Source organism: Terrapene carolina, unplaced genomic scaffold (genome assembly GCF_002925995.2).
Source record: "Terrapene carolina triunguis isolate 2854851 unplaced genomic scaffold, T_m_triunguis-2.0 Scaffold62, whole genome shotgun sequence".
NCBI lineage: Eukaryota > Metazoa > Chordata > Testudines > Emydidae > Terrapene > Terrapene triunguis.
In genome coordinates this window covers 57,474,367-57,493,861 of record NW_020664413.1, presented here as the reverse complement: position 1 = coordinate 57,493,861, position 19,495 = coordinate 57,474,367, and the positions used below count along the sequence as shown (strand labels likewise).

The 19,495-nt window shown below is 38.8% G+C and overlaps 1 protein-coding gene across 1 annotated transcript in view; it reads right to left on the bottom strand.

Moving 5' to 3' along the window:
• NBEAL1 (neurobeachin like 1) overlaps positions 1-19,495 on the bottom strand; it is a 145,922-nt gene that overhangs the window by 78,336 nt on the left and 48,091 nt on the right. The window contains exons 7-13 of the mRNA XM_024206509.2: positions 18,715-18,797; positions 15,302-15,387; positions 12,947-13,253; positions 11,212-11,318; positions 4,774-4,857; positions 3,290-3,388; positions 2,583-3,166 (exon numbers count right to left, since the gene is read on the bottom strand). Of these exons, the coding sequence (XP_024062277.1) occupies positions 2,583-3,166; positions 3,290-3,388; positions 4,774-4,857; positions 11,212-11,318; positions 12,947-13,253; positions 15,302-15,387; positions 18,715-18,797 (1,350 nt within the window). The remainder of the gene's footprint in view (positions 1-2,582; positions 3,167-3,289; positions 3,389-4,773; positions 4,858-11,211; positions 11,319-12,946; positions 13,254-15,301; positions 15,388-18,714; positions 18,798-19,495) is intronic.

Below are 19,495 nucleotides of genomic sequence, written 5' to 3'. Positions count from 1 at the left end.
CAGTGGCCTGTGCCCCTCACTGCCATGCTGGAGCCACATTTATTTATTGACAAATAATATTTGCAGAATTTTAAAATATTGTGCGCATAATTTTTAAATTTTTGGCACATAATTCCCTCGGGAGTAGGAGTATTGCAAGGATTGGTCCTGGGTCTGGTTATGTTCAATATCTTCATAAATTATTATGGCATAGAGCATATACTCAATGTCTGTGGACAATATCAAGATGAGAGGGGTTGCAAGTGCTTTGAAGGGCAGGATTAAAAATCAAAATGATCCGGACAAACTAAAGAAATGGTCTGTAGAAAATAGGATGAAATTCATTAAGGACAAATGCAAAGTGCTTTACTTAGGAAGGAACAATCAATTGCACATATATAAAATGGGAAATGACTGCCCAAGAAGGAGTACTGCAGAAAGAGATCTGGGGTGTATAGTGGCTCACAAGCTAAATATGAGTCAACAGTGAAACACTGTTGCAAAATAAAAAAAAAAAAAAAACCAAATAACATTCCGGCATGTATCAGCAGAAGGGCTGTAAGCAAGACACGAAAAGTAATTCTTCCACTCTACGCCACACTGACAAGGCCTCAATTGGAGAATTGTATCTAGTTCTGGGCACCACATTGCAGAAAGATGTGGACAAACTGGAGAAAATTCAGAGGAGGGCAACAAAAATGATTAAAGAAAACATGACCTACGAGGAAAGATTGTAAAGATTGAGTTTGTTTAGTCTGGAGAAGGAAAGACGGAGGGGACATGGTAACAGTTTTCAAGTATGTAAAAGCTTGTTAAAAAGGAGGAGGATGAAAGATTGTTCTCCTTAACCTCTGAGGATAGACAAGCAGCAATGGGCTTAAATTGCAGCAAGGGAGGTTTACATTGGACATTAGGAAAAACTTCTTAACTGTCAGGGCAGTTAAGCACTGGAACAAATTGTCTAGGGAGGCTGTAGAATCACTGTCATTGGAGGTTTTTAAGTACAGGTTAGACAAACACCTGTCAGGAATGGTCTAGTTATTACTTAGTCCTGCCTTGAGTGCAGGGGACTGGACTAGATGACCTACCGAGGTCCCTTCCAGTCCCACAGTTCTGCAATTGTTGTTGTGATGCATTGAGAACACAAAGAAATCCAATTTTACATCTTGAAATAATACGTAGAATCATTAAACTCATAGAAAAAATGCAAAGATTTCAAAGTGGTCGTTTTAATGTGTTGATGGCATCATTGTTCAGCCCCCACTCCTAAGGTAATGGCACTACGTGCCAGCTCCACATCATACCTCATCTTAAAGTAGACATAAGAAGTTTTCAAATGATGAATGCAGTGCATGTGTGTAGAGTGGGTACATGAAGTCGACGAAATCAATGGTGTCTGCCCTTCACCTAATAATGCACATATAGCCTGCAAAGCATGGAGATAGCAGCTAGCTCAGTCTTTTCTGTTGTATATTTAAAAAAGCATTTTCCACTGAAACAAAGTAAAGTAACCACCTGTGTTTTTAATCATTGATTTATTCTTGTTCTCTATTTCCTATTTGCTATTATATTCCCTTCAATCAAGAATCTTAGAACTTCATCTGAGTAGCCAACACCAATCCCTATCTGGCGAGTAGGATATGCAGCGTAACATAGGATACCCTCTTCTCCACCACACACTAGAATACATCATATTCTAAATTCAATTTAATGACTAAACATGCAAACTACTATTCTAGAACCATCAAGTCCAAATGCAGCTGCAGCCATTTCTCCTTATGCTATAATACCATTAGATTTCAGAAACTATGCGGGTTTAGGCCAGGATTTGAATGGGAGACCTTTTTAAAAAAATAAAAGAAATGGTGTTGGGAGTTAAGCAGGTGGCACTTTTAACCAAGTCAGTACTATACTAATACCCCAGCATGATATTCTGGAGCGCTGTGCTGCTGGAGGGCCTGTAGTTCAGATAATAATCAGAAGTGGTCCTTTATATCTTAAAACGAGTCAATCTATGGCATTGCTTATATGAGAAAAGGGTTAAAGTGGTGTCTTGGCCAAATTCCAAACTCAGAAATTTCCCCCTGCAGTTCCAGTTAGAAAAGGATATTTTTCAGATATTATCCTGAATTTTTGCACTTGTTTGCTATTGAACACCTGTGTTAAAATCAGAGGCAGTTATATTTTATGGCCCCTATACACGACAAGAACTATACTAATGCATGGTTACCTGTCACAATTAGGGGGTCCTTTTTTCTTTTTTTAATGCCATCATGGATGAGAAAACATATGTTAATATGCATTACCCAAATAATTTAATCTTAATATAGTTATAGAATTGCACCTTCCTATACACACTAGCAGTATAATTGTTCCAATACAGAAACCCTTAACCATGCATTTGCATGGCTATTCCTGTAGTATAGTCATGTCTTCGGTGGTGGATGAAGCTATTCCTGTTTACAAACTCAACCGATATTCAATTTATCAAGTATTTTGGTATGAAATGTGCTATATAAATATAAGCATCGCTACCACATATGCCATGGGATGCAGATTACCAAGAGATGTTCTTCCACACAAAGTAATCACAGCAAGCATACCTGTATAGTTGCTTCCTCTTGCCTCCTCCCTTGCTGGTGATGTCAGGTGTAACTTGGTCCTGGTCTAGGCATAGCCAAGCATTGAAGGAAAATGCAGAGCCTGGCCATTTGTGAATAGGTGGCACAGCAATTCCTGCCATGCTGGGGGACAAGTTGAAATATTGCATGGCACTGTCCAGGCCTTGCTTCCGAGCCATTGCCAGAATTGCACGCATCACAGGGATGACGTAAGGGTGAGACTGCTTTGGTTCATTAGTCCTCAAGAGTCGTATTAGTCGATGCAGTTCTTCAGAGCTCATTGATTGACTTCCCAAAGAACCCTGGAGGCCAATCAGGTTCTCAGCACAAGTGCGATGGAGTGAAGAGTGGAAGTTTAATGTCTCAATGACGCGGATGACCATGTTTGCATTGACACACGTGGCACGACTCTGCCTGTTAATACAGCAGATTCGCTTCAACCAATTTGAGATGAAGATCTGAAGGTCATGTGACTCTAGCTCTGGAAGCCACTGGATAAGCAGCAATAAGGGCTGGACGTTACTAATGCCCAAAATTCCAACAGACACGTGATCACCTTCAGCAGCCTGGAAAAAAAGAGTATAGAACACAAAGATGAACTACTGGCCTACTACAACAAAATAGGGGCAGAAAAGTTGTCCAGAAGTTCAGCCATTTTAGATAATGTTCAAAGCAAGCACACGTCTCACCATATTCATAAGTTCTTCTAGCAACTCTCGTGAGGGCTGACCCAGAGATTTTAGTACTTCATAGATATGTGCATAACCAATCCTCTCTTTAAAGACCTCCTGAAGAGGAAAAAAAATAGTAACATTAAGAAAAGTATGCAGTGCCGGTGTAGCTGTGTCAGTCCAGCATATTAGAGAGAACAGGTTGAGGAGGTAATTATTGGACCAACTTCTGTTGGGGATAATAAAAGAGACAGACACAACTAACTCTAGTGGCTAATTACTTACCTGCATTCATAGGATCTCATTAACACAAAACTAGCTTTATTGTTATGTTACCCTTTATGAGAACATACTACAAACCTTATCTAAAGACTAAAGAAGTTAAGGATAGTCTTTTGATTGACTTCAACGAGTTTTGGATTAGCCTTATAGTTATAGATTCATGACACTATTGCATATAATATTATGTCATGCAAAAATATATTCTGTAGCTTAATAAATGTTTTAATTCTAGCTGGCAAATTACAACAGAAGTACACAGGCACAGAGAAGAGCTTTATTTTACTTGTTATAAACCATAAACAAAATCTCCAGTACAATTGTTTTAATATATTTCAAAATGTTAGTCTTTTTAGTTTATTAAAAAATACCAATTGTTTTATTATTTAGTTGAACCTACAGAAAAAGATGAAAACGAACACAAGTAGGTGCAGAAGCTGAAGTAGTATATAATCATTTTTAATCATTATAATCATTCTCCTAGAAAAATGTCTTGATTTAATAATATTTGAGAAATATTTGAGGTAGAAACTTTATTAAATATGGGAAAGTATTCTGAAAACTGGTTACCTTGCACTGAATTTATGGAAAACAACTCTCAAGCAGTAAAATCTACACAGTTATATACATCTACTTATTAGTTAATGAACAGCAGTTACATCCTATTAAGTGAATTCCCTTCTCTTTGCATGGGTATTTTCAATTGTTATCTGTACGATGTGGAAAACGCGTTTTTAAATATGAGTGAATTTGTTGGAAGAAACAGGATTTTATGTGAAGTGCTTCTGGAATAAAGTAGCGAGAGGAAAAAAAGTCACTGTTGAAAAATTCACTTAAAATGCGGAGTATGTAGGTGCCCCTTCAAACATTCATGGGACTTAGCGCAATTTTCATTGCAGGAAAAGTTGTCAGAGAATATTACTTTACACTCAGTTTTTAAAGTTTCTGGTTTTTATTAACCAATCAAATTAGCTCTAATCCCAGAAATCATGTTCCAACTTTACATAAAATTAAATTAATGTCCAGCCCAAATGATGATGTAGTCCATAAGAGGAGCATGAGGAAGAAAAGCACAAAGGGTTTCTTGATCTGGTTGGGGCCTGCTGTCAATAATAATAATAATTAATAATAATAAACAATTCTTCAAGGTTTTACATTAAAATGTTGAACGAGAAATGAGAAAGATGGCTGCCATAAACAGACCTATGCATATGTATGCTTACCTTCGCAGCTGGAGATTTGTGCAACACTGCTGTAAGGGCTTGAATGGTGGATACTGCCAAGCAGTCTAGTTGTCCCTGAAACACCTGAAAGCAGCAGAGACAGGTGTTACTTACAAACATATTAAATAGTATTCTGCTCTGAAGGATACTCTGTGCACTTCTGCCAGGATGAAAATCAAAGTTAATTAACATGCTTTACAATCATCTCCCCACCAACATGGATTTCATGACACCACAACCTACAAGAAAGGACACAATGACAGAAAACTAGCCATGTAGTTCAAGAGGAGGAAAGAAGCGTTCACACACATTACAATAAAAGGTTCTGATGGACAAATGTACAAATTTTCCTCATGCTGTTAATGGACAATCTCAAGAGGGAGGGAGGAAAAGAAAGTAACCAACCCCTTGTAGTGTATGTGTGCACTGCAGAGTATATAGCTTTCTGACAATCAGTTCTTTAACAAATGGAGATGAACATCATTTTAATCTCAGTGCAGGCTCCTGCACACACCAAAGCAATACACACACACACACACTAGAAGTGATTAGTTATACCAGCACTGCCCAATAACTTCATTGCCTCTTACATCCATCCTAGAGGATGACACTCTACTTTCAAACCAAATGAGTCTCAAATAATTCTTTTCCTTTTATGTTTTCTATTAGTTAATTCCTCTGAATACTGATATTTTTCATGATAATTTATGAACAGAAAATTATGTGCCATATATCAGCAGGTCCCTTTGTAAACTTGACCAGTGGAACTATGCAAATGAACAGACTCCATGTGACAGTCTCTGAACTAATATATTGCATATTGGACAATGAGAAGTTAGTGAATAAATGTTTACGTGCAGATCCTCACACTGAGTTACCAACAGGATTGGCTATTTTAAACAGAATCAAGATTTCTAGACTACATACTTTCATGTGCTCAGCACTGCATTATCTATTTAAATGAGAACAAATCAGTAACAATCTCCATACTCCTATAAGGAGTGATACAATAAGAATTTGCATTTGATGTTTTCCATGATGCTAATGGAAATTCAAGACAACAGACTCTTCTCACCTCCCACATTCAGCCTGTCCATTGTATTGTGAACATCTGTTCTTGATGACAAGCAAAGAATCAGGACATCAACTACAACCATACAGATTCACAAACAAAGCCCCAGAACCCAATAGACCACCGTGCTGAGACAGAAGCAAAAAAGAAAAAACGAAATCAGCACCAGGTTGATAGCATTGATACTGGGATTCTATTCCTGTACTTCACCCTCCTCAGATTAAAAGGAGCAAAATTTGTACTTAATATTTTTAAAATACCTACAACTTGAAGCATCTCCATACATGTGAAGTCATGGGTGTAATTTGCTTATCATAAAAGATTACTTTCCAAAGACAACATGCATAGGTCTGTGCAGCAGTCTGAATTCATCCAGCTGCAGCAGTTTCAGGAGGATGGATAAGGTAAAGTACAGGAATCACTTTTCCCACTGACTGCTACTCTGTCTTGGCTTCAAATGAAGCAAAATTGTGTAGGTACCTGGTCCTCATTCATTTCTGTCAGTAATTTGTTGGCAAGGTCTTTTTCACTCTTGTCTGCCACCTTATTGTTAGCATTTAAAAACAGCTGTTAGAAACAGAGACAAGAATAATGGAAAGAGGTGCATTAAACATTACCGGCAGCTAATATCGTGAAGCCTGGGATGAATTTATGTTTCACATACAGCATGCATGATCTCACACTGGTGAGTTACACAATTCTTAACAAATATCAGTCTTTTGTTAATTCTTCCAATATTACATCAAACTATTGTTAAACATTCATTAGCTTATTCTGTTTTCCAGAAATAAACCAAAAGATGTAATTGCTGAGACATGGAAACAGTACTAATTACAAGTTATTTTTGTTACTAGCTTAGGGCTGGTCCACACTAACCACCCAGTTCGAACTAAGATACGCAACTTCAGCTACGTGAATAACGTAGCTGAAGTCGAAGTATCTTAGTTCGAACTACAAGGTACTTACCGCGGGTCCACACGCGGCAGGCAGGCTCCCCCGTCGACTCCGCATACTCCTCTCGCGGAGCAGGAGTACCGGTGTCGACGGCGAGCACTTCCGGGATTGATTTATCGCGTCTAGACAAGACGCGATAAATCGATCCCAGAAGATCGATTGCTTACCGCCCAACCCAGAGGTAAGTATAGACGTACCCTTAGTGTTCTTAGATGCATGGTAACTAAGTGCAGGACTGGAGGCTCTCAACATTCACATTAAAAAAGGAGGGAGGACAACTGTAAGACATTAGAAACGCGAAGGGAAGAGGGAAGCACAGCCTCCTAGTTTCTCTACTTATGTTTCATCTTGTAGGAGGGCTGAAGTGACACCACCAATCTAGAGAAGCCTGCTGTACAACACTTCAGACTCCAGAGATAGCGATGGCAGCAGCTTTGTGAGGGACACAATCTTCAAGACTGGAAGGACTGGGGGAAATTTTCAGTCATCCTGATGAGTTGGCAGCTTGGCAAGAACTTGAACTCAGTCACCCAAAGCTGGATCTATTCTGAAGCTTTGCCCTCTTCTGCTTTTAGATTGCGAGTCAAGAGGCTCTTAGAAATACATAGTTTTCCAGACCAAGTAATTAAAAAAAAGACTTTTGAAAACAGAGGAGAGTGACAGCTTGTCACTTTTCAGAGAAAATATCCATCAGAAAAATGAAATGGTATGCAAAATCTTTTTTTTAAAACCACTTCTTTCGTACTCACTGAAGATTGTCAATAATCAAAGGCAAACACAGGACAACAATCAAAGATACTACTCTGCATTACAAAAGTATTAAAAACCCGACAAAGTTAGAAACACTGCTTAGTTTGAAAGGCATCTGTCATGACCAAAGCTGTTATACTTTTGTTAACACTGCAAAATAGCTATAATATGGGGAGCGAATTACAGCATTAGCAACTGAAGATTTAATTATGAACAGGAGGCAAGAACAGACATAGAAAAAACAAACTCATTCTAACTCATTTCCCATAACAGACATATAGAAAAGAAAAATAAGCAACTAGAGATTTTAAAACCATGGATTTATTAAAAGGCCCAAGTAGATGGCTCTCTCTGGTTTTGAATTCTTGTATCCAGAAAACGATTCATAGAAGAATAATGTTTTCTTTAGCCCACATAAGGCTGGGCATAGTAACCACTGCTATTCTTCAAATTTGATCTATTTTTAAGGAAAGTTTCCCATCAATATAAAACGTTCAAGATACATGAAGCAGCAATGTCAGATGTTCTTAGTGTACCAATAAAACCCCTTTCAACAGCTATAAAGTGAGACCTCAGTTACCTCAACATTCCAGGGGACAGCCCTGAATAAACTGGGCTTCAGATCAGATAAACTGGGCTTCAGATCAACATCTGAACTGGCTGAACAGCTTTCAAAAAACCGTATGTTTTGGGTCCCCAGCCCCAAAGAAGAGTAAAGAGAAGACATCTCTCTTCCATTAGCTTTGAATTCTTTAGCTGAAGTTCATCTATCTTCTCTGAAGACGATCTGCAAAGCTGAAGACAATTTTGAGGTAAGATCAGAAATATGCCTCTATTATGTGGCTCCTGGGAGTATTCACAACAGAAATCAGTTTTGATTTCTTTTTTTACTCCCTCCCCTCTCTGCAAGTCTCCTAGTCTCCAGGTTCATAGACACACAACACATTCTATTGTGTCAAGAACAACCGCTGACTCTTCTGTTATCTGTGGTGTTATACATTGGGGGTGTCACTAGCAAACCTAGAAGTGTGGCAGATTTTCAAGAATGAGGAAAAAATATTTTTAGCAAGATTCTACCTGGTTAGTGGAGGCATTTGACAAAAGAAGTGTACTAGCCTCACAACTGACTTCATCTTTGTAGAGCGTTGTACTATACGTGGAAAACACATGACCTTGTCCTTGGGGTCATTTAGAGTGTAAAAAAGCAAAACACTTGCACAAATTTGACAACACCAAAGAACCCCTCTGTGTAATAATAGTAGTAATATACAAGCCAATATACAATACAGAAGTCTGACTCGGTGAAGAGTTCTGATGACAAAAGGGTAGAGTGAAACTCAAGAAGAGAAGAATGGTTAAAACACAGGTCATAATACTGCTGGCCTTGAAGTCAATGAGAGTTTTGCCATTGACATCAGTGGGAGTAGGAGCAGGCCTAGAGTGCCCATGAACCAGCTAAATAATAACATCGTATGATAATGTAAGAATCGGGATAGAAAAACATAAATCTCTCTTTTATAGCAGCATTGCAAAAAGTGTAAGATCAGTACAGAAACAGGTACAGATTCCCAAAAGGAAGTGCAAAAAAACCTTGGTAAGGCCAAATAATGTACTTTTAAAAGAACTTAAAAGCACAAACAAACACTATACAACACACTCGATATGGTTCCCAATTTTGTCCCTGACTTAAATCAATGTAAGAAAGACTAGATCAAAATTTACATGTGGGCATTTTAAAGTACTGTTGCATTCAAATATTTTCTAACTAAATGGAATACTGTACAATAATTCACACATTGTAGCTAGCATTAAATTATCTAGAAGTGTTCAATACAGCCACGTCAACAGTTTGCATTATGAAAACAAAACAGAAATGAAATATGAAACTCCAGGTTACGCAGTATTCATATGTAGTTTTTTATTTGGGAAAAATTTCATCTTATAAAAGCATAACAACTTCAGTGAAAGGCGCTGGCTTACAATCAGTGGTCATCTGGGATTAATATGGAATCAGAGAAAGTAGGAAATATGAATACTATGTCCCTTCTAAAAAGAATAGGCATCCAAGAAGAGCATTTTGTAACAAATTAAGCTCATTCCTAATCTCAGCTATGCAGGAATTCAGACCAAGTATTCTGAAACCCTTGCAACTGAACACCAGTGATTTTTTTTTTTTTTTAAAGAAAACTGGCTAGATCGTTGGGCACAACGGTTAATTATCAATGGCTTGATGTCTAGTTGGCAGCCGGTATCAAGCGGAGTGCCCCAGAGGTTGGTCCTGGGGGCGGTTTTGTTCAACATCTTCAATAATGATCTGGATGATGGGATGGATTGCACCCTCAGCAAGTTCACGGACGACACTAAGCTGGGGGGGGGAGAGGAAGATATGCTGGAGGGTAGGGATAGGGTCCAGAGTGACCTAGACAAATTGGAGGACTGGGCCAAAAGAAATCTGATGAGGTTCAACAAGGACAAGTGAAGAGTCCTGCACTTAAGATGGAAGAATCGCACGCACTGCTACAGGCTGGGGACCGACTGGCTAAGCAGCAGTTCTGCAGAAAAGGACCTGGGGATTACAGTGGATGAGAAGCTGGATATGAGTCAACAGTGTGCCCTTGTTGCCAAGAACGCTAAAGGCATATTGGGCTGCATTAGTAGGAGCATTGCCAGCAGATTGGGGGAAGTGATTATTCCCCTCTATTTGGCACTGGAGAGGCCACACCTGGAGTATTGAGTCCAGTTTTGGGCCCCCCACTACAAAAAGGATGTGGACAAATTGGAGAGTCTCCAGTGGAGGGCAACAAAAATGATTAGGGGGCTAGGGCACATGACTTATGAGGAGAGGCTGAGGGAAGTAGGCTTATTTAGTCTGCAGAAGAGAAGAGTGGGGGTGATTTGATAGCAGCCTTCAACTACCTGAAGGGGGGTTCCAGAGAGGATGGAGCTAGGCTGTTCTCAGTGGCAGCTGATGACAAAACAAGGAGCAATGGTCTCAAGTTGCAGTGGGGGAGGTATAGGTTGGATATTAGGAAACACTATTTCACTAGGAGGATGGTGAAGCACTGGAATGGGTTATCTAGGGAGGTTGTGGAATCTCCATCCTTGGAGGTTTTTATGGCCCGACTTGACTAAGCCCTGGCTAGGATGATTTAGTTGGGGATTGGGTCCTGCTTTGAGAAGGGAGTTGGACTAGATGACCTCCTGAGGTCTCTTCCAACCCTAATCTTCTATGATTCTATGAAATGGAGAAATGCATCCCTGACATTAGAAATCAATCCACCATCTGCTAACAGTTATAAGTGACTTCTCATAGTAGGAAAGATTGATTCTGACACCAAGCTAAACAAAATTTAGAGACAGATTAGAGTATATACAAGCATTTCTCAGAGAAATTGTGAGCATTCACTACTCAATGTCTTATCAATACAAGCATGGTTAATATATTTGGAAGACAAGATGTACTTCTACTTCATAAATTACACATATTTATAGCTTCTGAAACATTCACCAGGTCAGTGGTACAAGTCCAATACTTGATACTCAAAAGGATTATATTTAATTTAGAGCCAAGATACAAAGATGATTTACACAACTGAACTCTTACAAGAAGCCCAACATTTTGTTGAGATCAGAAATAAGAAGTTAATAATAATGGAATGTACCTTGCAGTTCTGCAGCAGTCGGATGAGATGCTCAAAGCAGTTACTATTAAGGAAAATGGCCTGCAGAACAGGCCTATCAGTGCAGTCTAACATGGCTGTGATGGTGTCTATCAAAATAAAAATAAAAATCACAAAAATAAATAGTTACACTAATCCTTAAGCATTTTTTTTAACATTATACTGCTGACAAATTTAGAAACACTACATAGAAGGCTCCATGGAAAAATTTTATGCACTGAGAACCATAGTTAAAAAATTATGAATGCTTTGATAAACACTGAAGTGAATTCCAGCATAAAATACTAGGCCTTGAGCAAAACATTCTGAAGCAGCAGAAACCAACATGTAATCTACTGTATCTGGAGGAAACTTCAGCTACGGAATATAGTCAATTGTTCTGAGGCTCTGTTTAAAATCACTGTCATTTTCACGTATATAAGAAGCATGCCTTCTTATTTAAAACATGTATAAATATTTGCTTCCTCATCAACCAGTTATTCCTCAACATTCTGAAGCAGTCTTATTTTGTTTGCCAACAGTCAGTATCATCCATACTGATATCAAAATGTTGAGAAAATGAAAGTATTGGTGGGCAAGAAATGCCTTATTTACATCTCCCCATTCTCTACATCAACTTTAAAAAATACAAATAATAAATAAATGTTAACCAATGAATTATATCCTATGGTTTAAGGCTATTGTCTCATCTAAGGTATGTAACCTAGGGAGGCTGTGGAATCTCCATAACTGGAGGTTTTTAAAAACAAGTTAGACAAGAACTTGTCAGGGATTGTCTAGATAAAACTTAGTCCTGCCTCAGTGCAAGGGACTGGACTAGATAACCTATGTGAAGAAAGTAGAATGAATTATATTGTAAAAGTAGAATGGATTAAAGAAATGCTGTATGTTCCTTTAAGCAGGAATAAGGAATGTTGAGATAAAGTTGACAGGAAGAGAAACATTAAGGTATTGAACAATGGGTCCACTTAAGCTGATGGTGGGACACTAACAGGAGATCGGTAAGAGTTAATAAGGAAATAAGATGTGTGTGTCTAGCCCCAGGTAAACTTATCAGTTCTGCTCCCTTTGTCATCTTGTTAGGTTCACGTCCTTTTTATCTGTATAAATAAGGTAGTTTGGGCCTTGCATGGCACTCACATCATCTGGGTGTATTAGCAGAGCGCTTTTGCTAATAAACACAGTGGTCTGACAAATTGTGAGTCCTGAGTCTGACTTTGACACCTATTAAGGTCCCTTCCAGTCCTACATTTCTATGGTTCTATGCAATAATTCCAATTACACAACTAAAAATTGCAAATATCTACCACATTGGAATAGCTCAAATATTCCAGGTATTCCCTTTTTATCGTATAGGGGTTAGCTGCAATCTCTCAGATACTGTTGTGTGGAAGCTGTTGCCAAATGATAACTTTTAAATGGAAGTCCAAAACAGGTACTAGATCTTCTAATCTTTTTTCATTGCCCCTAAACTGTTTGTAGGCTGACATCCTTAAGCCAAAAAGTAACCAGTACATGTGATTAATATTTTTTTAATTAAAAGCAAATTGGCACATATTTGAATGAATTCCAACAAGAAGAAAATATTCAATTTCTTACCTAAATAACAGTGAAAACACACTTGAATAATTATACTTGCTTAAATCACTTCATTAAAAAAAATTATGAAAATTTTAACAAAACACATTTAGAGGAATTGTCTGGATGTATCACTCACTCAGCATTTGGATCTGTAGTGCAATGAACCTATTCTCCCACTGCCTAGATCTCCTGGAGTTAGGCAACGCTGAATGGTCTGAATTAAGCAACTTGAAGTAGTTCTCCAGTATGGTACTGGTCTCCACTTGCCGCTGGTCTGAACTACTGGTGAGAAGGATATGCACTACTTCTGTCAGGCACTTAAGAGTCAGCTCTGCTTTCCTGCTCACTTCCTCAGGATCCCTATCATCCCAGGTGTCACAGTCTGCCAAAACACGCATCAAGACTTCCATGGTGGCAGGAGATATGGCTTGAAGAGCATTTCTCTGAAATGCACAATAAAAACAACTGTACTTTAATCTGAGGGTATCAAGCCTCTTCCAAATACTTAAAATCAACAAGTTTCAATTTGAATCATGCAAGATATATGAACTCTAATAAATATAGTACCAATAAGAGCATTGTTAATTTATCTCCTCAGTCAACTATGGTTGTGTTGATCAATATAGATTTTGGGCCAAATTCTGGGCATTCCACTCAATTAGGCCTAATGGCTTCAAAGGGTATATTTACAGGTGAAAAGCAGAATTTGGCACTATATATCGTGAATACATAATGTATGTAGAGACGAAAAAAAGCCTGTTAATGACACGTTAGGGTTACATATTTTTATAAAAATATTCTGAAATAAATGCAAAAAATATTTTTCTAGTAATATTAACCCACTCATTTTATACATAAATGTACGCAATCTCTAAACCTCAGTTTTTGCATATCTTAACTTTTTTGTGTTTAAGTCTGTAACCTTAAAGTTGTAATAGCAGGGTTTGGTGTGAGGGGAGATTAAGATTTTTGGTTTTTTTTTAATTCCTGTTTTTAAATTAATATTCTTTAGCTATATGTCTAATATACATTGACTTCAACATGAAAGGGATACTTATTTTGGTTGCAGGCTTTTAATTTTAGTGTGCATTTGAATTATTCAAAGTGATACTGATAATATACATATTCTATTGTGTAATACATCTTTTGCCTTAGCAGAATTTAGAGTTTAAGTTCAAACTTTCATACAGACCCCTGTTTTCACATATCCCCAAATTTCTCAATTAGTTCAGAATTTCAACCTAAAATAGAATTAACTAATGATAAACATCTTAAGAACACTAACCTTCCTGTATTACCCAGAGCAATCTTTATCTGTGATTGGAGTACATACTGTATTACAGTGGTCACCGAGGGCCATGTAAATTCTCTTTGCTCATGGAGAATTGATTTTCTTTTTTTGAGGTTGGATTACTAGTCTAAAGACACAGTGCTCTCTGTCAACCTTTTACAAGATAAACTGGATAAGCACCGAAGTGCCTTATTCTGCCTCGACATGTGTCTTCTTACAATTTGCAGTCAGATTGTACTGGACTAGACTTGCACAGAAAAAAAAGAAATTCCCATACTTCCCTCCTATCAGTTATTAAAAAAAAGATTAAAACGGTGCTCACTCATGCCAAGTCCTGGCTAACAGGCTGCTTTTGAACACTGACATATCACATGACTTGACAGAATGGGCATGACACATTATAGTATCACGTGCTCAGACAGCAATATTTTTTTTAAGCTATATCTGAGAAATTCTGAACAGGAGACTGATGTTCAAATCAAATTCAAATCAGTGATTAATCGCACTCTTCATCTGATCTCATTTCCCTTTCCCTTCCCCACCCATATATTCTGTGCCATTTATGCTGCACAGGTATACTTCAAATTCCTTCCTCAGCAATGCCAGACCAAATGATTTCCTGTAAGTACACTGCAATTCCAGTCTATTCTTGTACTCCTTTCTAAATTTCTTGGCACCGAGCAGACACAAACACTCCTTTAATTTAGTACGCTATGCTCATTGTGCCAGCAGAGAAGAACATATATAGTTTTAGGGCAGGTCTACACTTAAAATGCTGTGTCAGCACCACTGCACCGGTGCAGCTGTAGCGCTTCAGTGAAGATGCTACTACGCCAACAGGAGAGTTTCTCCCGCTGGTGTGGTTAATTCACCTCCGTGATAGCTATGTCAATGGAAGGAGAACACATATACACACGTGCATACACAGTTATTACAATTCCCGACTACTCTTTGGGGCAGGAACTGTCTCTTAATAGTCTTACATAGCACTAAGCACAATGGAGTCCCAATCCCGGTAACACACACAACCAACTAATCCACAGTCAACTGTTGATACAGTCTGTTCTGCAATACACACTTGTCTTTTGATAGATACCCGATATTCCATAAACCATAAAATTTACATGAGGAACAGAAGATGAACCCTACACATTGTAATAGCTGAGATTACTTTATAATATTTTTCAATATTCTCCTCACCTGTCCACCAGCCACAATGGCTCCAAAGAGATGTAGCAGGCAACACTTCAGGCTCTCCTTGAGATGTTCACTTTCTTGAAAGCATTCTATTGAAATAAGAGGAAAAAGTCATTTGTGTATCCCAAAATAAGGAGACTCATATCTTTTAATCTCTCTCCTCAAAAGAAAGTGAAGTACCACTTATAAACAAGCTTAAAAAAATCCAATATGGAAAGGCTCAGTACAGCTGGATCAGTCCCAAACTGCCTGATCTTGCTCCGGTTAAAAAGTCACTGGGAAAACTATTGATTGCAATAGCGGTATGCACAGGCCCATTGTCCTGCATCTTTGTTCATACCATAACTTGACATAAACCACTTACAAATAGCCTTAGGAATTTTTCTGAGCAGTAAATGTTAACCTGGAAGTTGTTGCTATAGCAATAACCTTAGACACACAGAGTAGCTACAACCAAAACCACAAAGGATTATTTTGTTTGGAATTAGCCCTGTGAGAAACTTCCAATAATGTCACACTCCAGCAGTTAAAATGTCACTTTTAAAGTGCCTGAATAGTCAAACAAAAAACAAATGAAAAATACTAGAATAATTCAATGCAGGCTAAAACAAAAAACAACATCTATGTAAGAGGAAATAGCTTAACATTAATGCCAAGCATATACTAAAACCATCAGCCCACTTTAACAGTGTATGGAGAAGTACTCCAACCTGATGAACTGTTGGTAGCTATTTTTATTTCTCCCAGTTCATTCTAAGCACTCTCTTTTGCTCTTACATACTAGTGCATTTTGCCATACATACAAAGAAAGAAAGAAAAAAAAAGAATTACCTGCAATCATTGTTTACAGAAGGTAGCATTTATACCAGATCCACACTCTTCAATACATGGTTTGTGCCCATGATTAAGCTGAAACACCTCAACCTTAGAATATGACTCATATGCGAGTTGTTCCTCTTACCCGCTGGGGAGGCATAATAGGCAGTAACTGCCTCTACCATCAATTCCTTCTTATGAGGAATGAAGAAACACAAAACTTGTCTTCAACTATTCAAGGAAGTTTGATGGGTGGATAAATGAACTGGGCAACAGCGGAGATTTGTTCACAAGGATTTATTGATTTTATTATTATCAGAAAGAAATGTAAGGGAGCACTCATTAAGGCACCAAATCAGGACAGCACTTAGGTATGCACTTAAGCTCCACTGGATTCAATTCAATCTCCACTGTCCTGAATAAAGAGGCTTTCCTGAATCTGGGCCTAAAACAGGGAGATTACATCCACTGCATATGCAGCTTTTTTTTTTCTTTTTTTAAACTTTCATGTACAGCATACAGTAACACCTCACTTAAAGTCGACCCGCTTAACGTTGTTTCGTTGTTACATTGCTGATCAATTAGGGAAACATACTCATTTAAAGTTGTGCAATGCTCCACTCTTACGTTGTTTGGCTGCCTGCTTTCTCCACAGCTGGCAGCCTCCCTATGCCCCCTCCCCCCCAGTGCCTCCCGCCCGCCGGCAGACCCCGCGGATCAGCACCTTTCCCCTCCTCCCCGCTGCAATCAGCTGGCTTGTGGCGTTTTGGAGGCAGGAGGGAGGGGGGAGAAGCGAGGACTCGGCGCGCAGGCTCCCCTTCCCTCCCCTGTCTCCCAAACACGGCAAGCCAGCTGATTGTCCCTGGCAGGAGGGAGGGGGAGGAGCGAGGACTCGGCGCGCCTCCCCCCTCCCTCTCCTGCCTCTCAAATGCGGCAATCAGCTGGCTTGCGGCATTTAGAAGGGAGGGGAGTGAGGGGGGAGGAGCCAGGACGCAGCGTGGGAAGTAAAGGAGGAGGAGGTGGGGGGGGGGGGGGGGGAAGAGGGGGGTCAGGGGGGGGGGTTTGGGGGAAGGGGTGGAGTGGGCAGGCTGAGGGTTGAGGCCCCCGCCCCTGGTGCTTGCAGAGTAGGGGAAGCTGCCCTGGAACCTAACCTCCCCTATTTACATTAGTTCTTATGGGGAAATTGGATTCGCTTAACATCGTTTCACTTAAAGTCGCATTTTTCAGGAACATAACTACAACGTTAAGTGAGGAGTTACTGCATCATTTTCTTGTTTATGCATAAAAAGAAAAACCTTATTGCTGTAAATTATTAATATGAAGAACTATCTGAACAAAATCTGAGAAAAACGGTTTTAGAAGGCAGAAGACAGTTGGTCTACACTTAAAAGTTTTGTTAGCATAGCTATGTCAGTTAGAAGTGTGGAGAGGGGGGGAAAAAACACCCTCCCTAACCAACAACCTATGTCAGCAAAAGTGCTAATGTAGACACAGATGTACCAGCAGAAGTGTCCTTTTGCCAGTACAGCTTATTTTGTTTGGGGAACTGATATAAACTATACCAGCAAAATAACTATTTTTTCTGGTACAAGCTGCACCTGCACTTGCTGGCATAGTTGTGCCATGCAAACCCTTTCTAGTGTAGACAAAGCCTAAGAGATGGCTAAAAAAAGTATCTCCGACAAGAGCAGAACATTGGAGGTTTCATCTATCAGTAGATATAAACTAACAGAGAAGGCAATTATTGGCAGTTATGCGATATCAACAAATGCTTTGGCCACATGCAGCTGAGGGCATTTAACAATTCAGAGCATTGAGTTCGGGATATTCTGTTGCCCTTCATCCACAAAGCTCCTTTGCATAGTTCTTCCTACCTTTAGAGAACAGGACAAAACTTGGTAGAGTGTCCTACAATTACTGTATGTCCTAGACACAGTTGTCTATGTAATGGTGTATCAAAATACAGTACATGCCTCTTGAGGCCCTCCCCTTTTGATTTCTCCTGAAGCCATTTGTAACGCTAAGAACGTTTGAAATCTAAATTACACAGTTGACCAGAAGAAACATAGCTTAGCACAGACGTTACCAAACTATGGTCCAAGGAGCATTTGATGGTTACGTGGTTCTGGCTTTTCTTGTTTCCAGTGGCTAAAACACATAAGAGGCAACTGAAAATATATAAATACTCTCCTAATATTACTTTTCCATGCCATAACTTCTGCTGTTGCCACAGCAATGTTATGTGAACACACATGGAAAGGCAGGTTGCATGTGCAACAGTATAGGATACAGTAGGTGAGTCATGAGACCATCTCTTCGTTAAAATATGGTATGCTGCACCATGAAAATGCTTGAAAGATCCAGACTGAGAAAGTCCACAATACCACGGATGAGGATGGCATGATGATGGCACTCCAAACAAAGCCAAATTCTTAGGTACAAAAAGAGACAGGGCAAACTTCAATAAGTCCTCACCTTGGAAAGGAAGCAGGCAGCTTTTGGCACTTATCAAATGTTTACAGTGGGACTAGAACTATGGCACCAAGAAGTTTGTTCCTTGAAAGGTGATCAGTAACACACACACTGCCAATAGTACTTACGGTAAAAGAAAGGGATGAATTCCACTGTGAGGGAAGCAGGTTTATACTTTTGTCTGCTCTTTTCAACACTACTCAGGATTCGCCTACAATCAAAAAATGATACATGAGAGAAGTTAGAGATGGCACCAATGTTTATTTGTGAATAGGTCACAAATACACTGCAGAAACAAACTACAGTATCTTTATCCTACAAGATCAAAAAGAAAGAATAGTGTTTTCATCCTGAAAACTGAGTCACAGTCATGTGTTCGCTGCTCCACACTTAAAATGGCTTAACATTTACAATATGGTTTTGGTTTTTTTAAAAGAGAAATCTGTTATTTGATCTTAATAACAGCAACCAAGCCACCAACTTTACTGCCAAATTTCTACACCATGCAATTTGAAAATGGGCAAGAAACTGTATTAGGGGTTTATTATGGAAAAAATTTAATTTTAAGGAAAATTACTCACTGATACTGCTCTTAAATCTTTATTTCAACAGTCATTATATTATTTTAATCTCATAAAACCAAAATGATTCCTTCTGTCATACTTCTTTCTCTCTGTTCATTCTGGCTTCCATCTTCTACCAATTCAGAAAAAATAGCTTAGTTTTTAGAACAGAGAAAGAAACTGAGAGCTTGAAGTGGATCAGTTGCAATCAAGCTCCCTCTAGATAAATGTTCAGCCTTTTTCTTTATAATACATGGGTAGGTGATAAATGTATTTGTTTGCATGTACAAATGTATTTAAATTGTATATTTTACACATTCAGGTAACTATTGTTATAGAATACTGT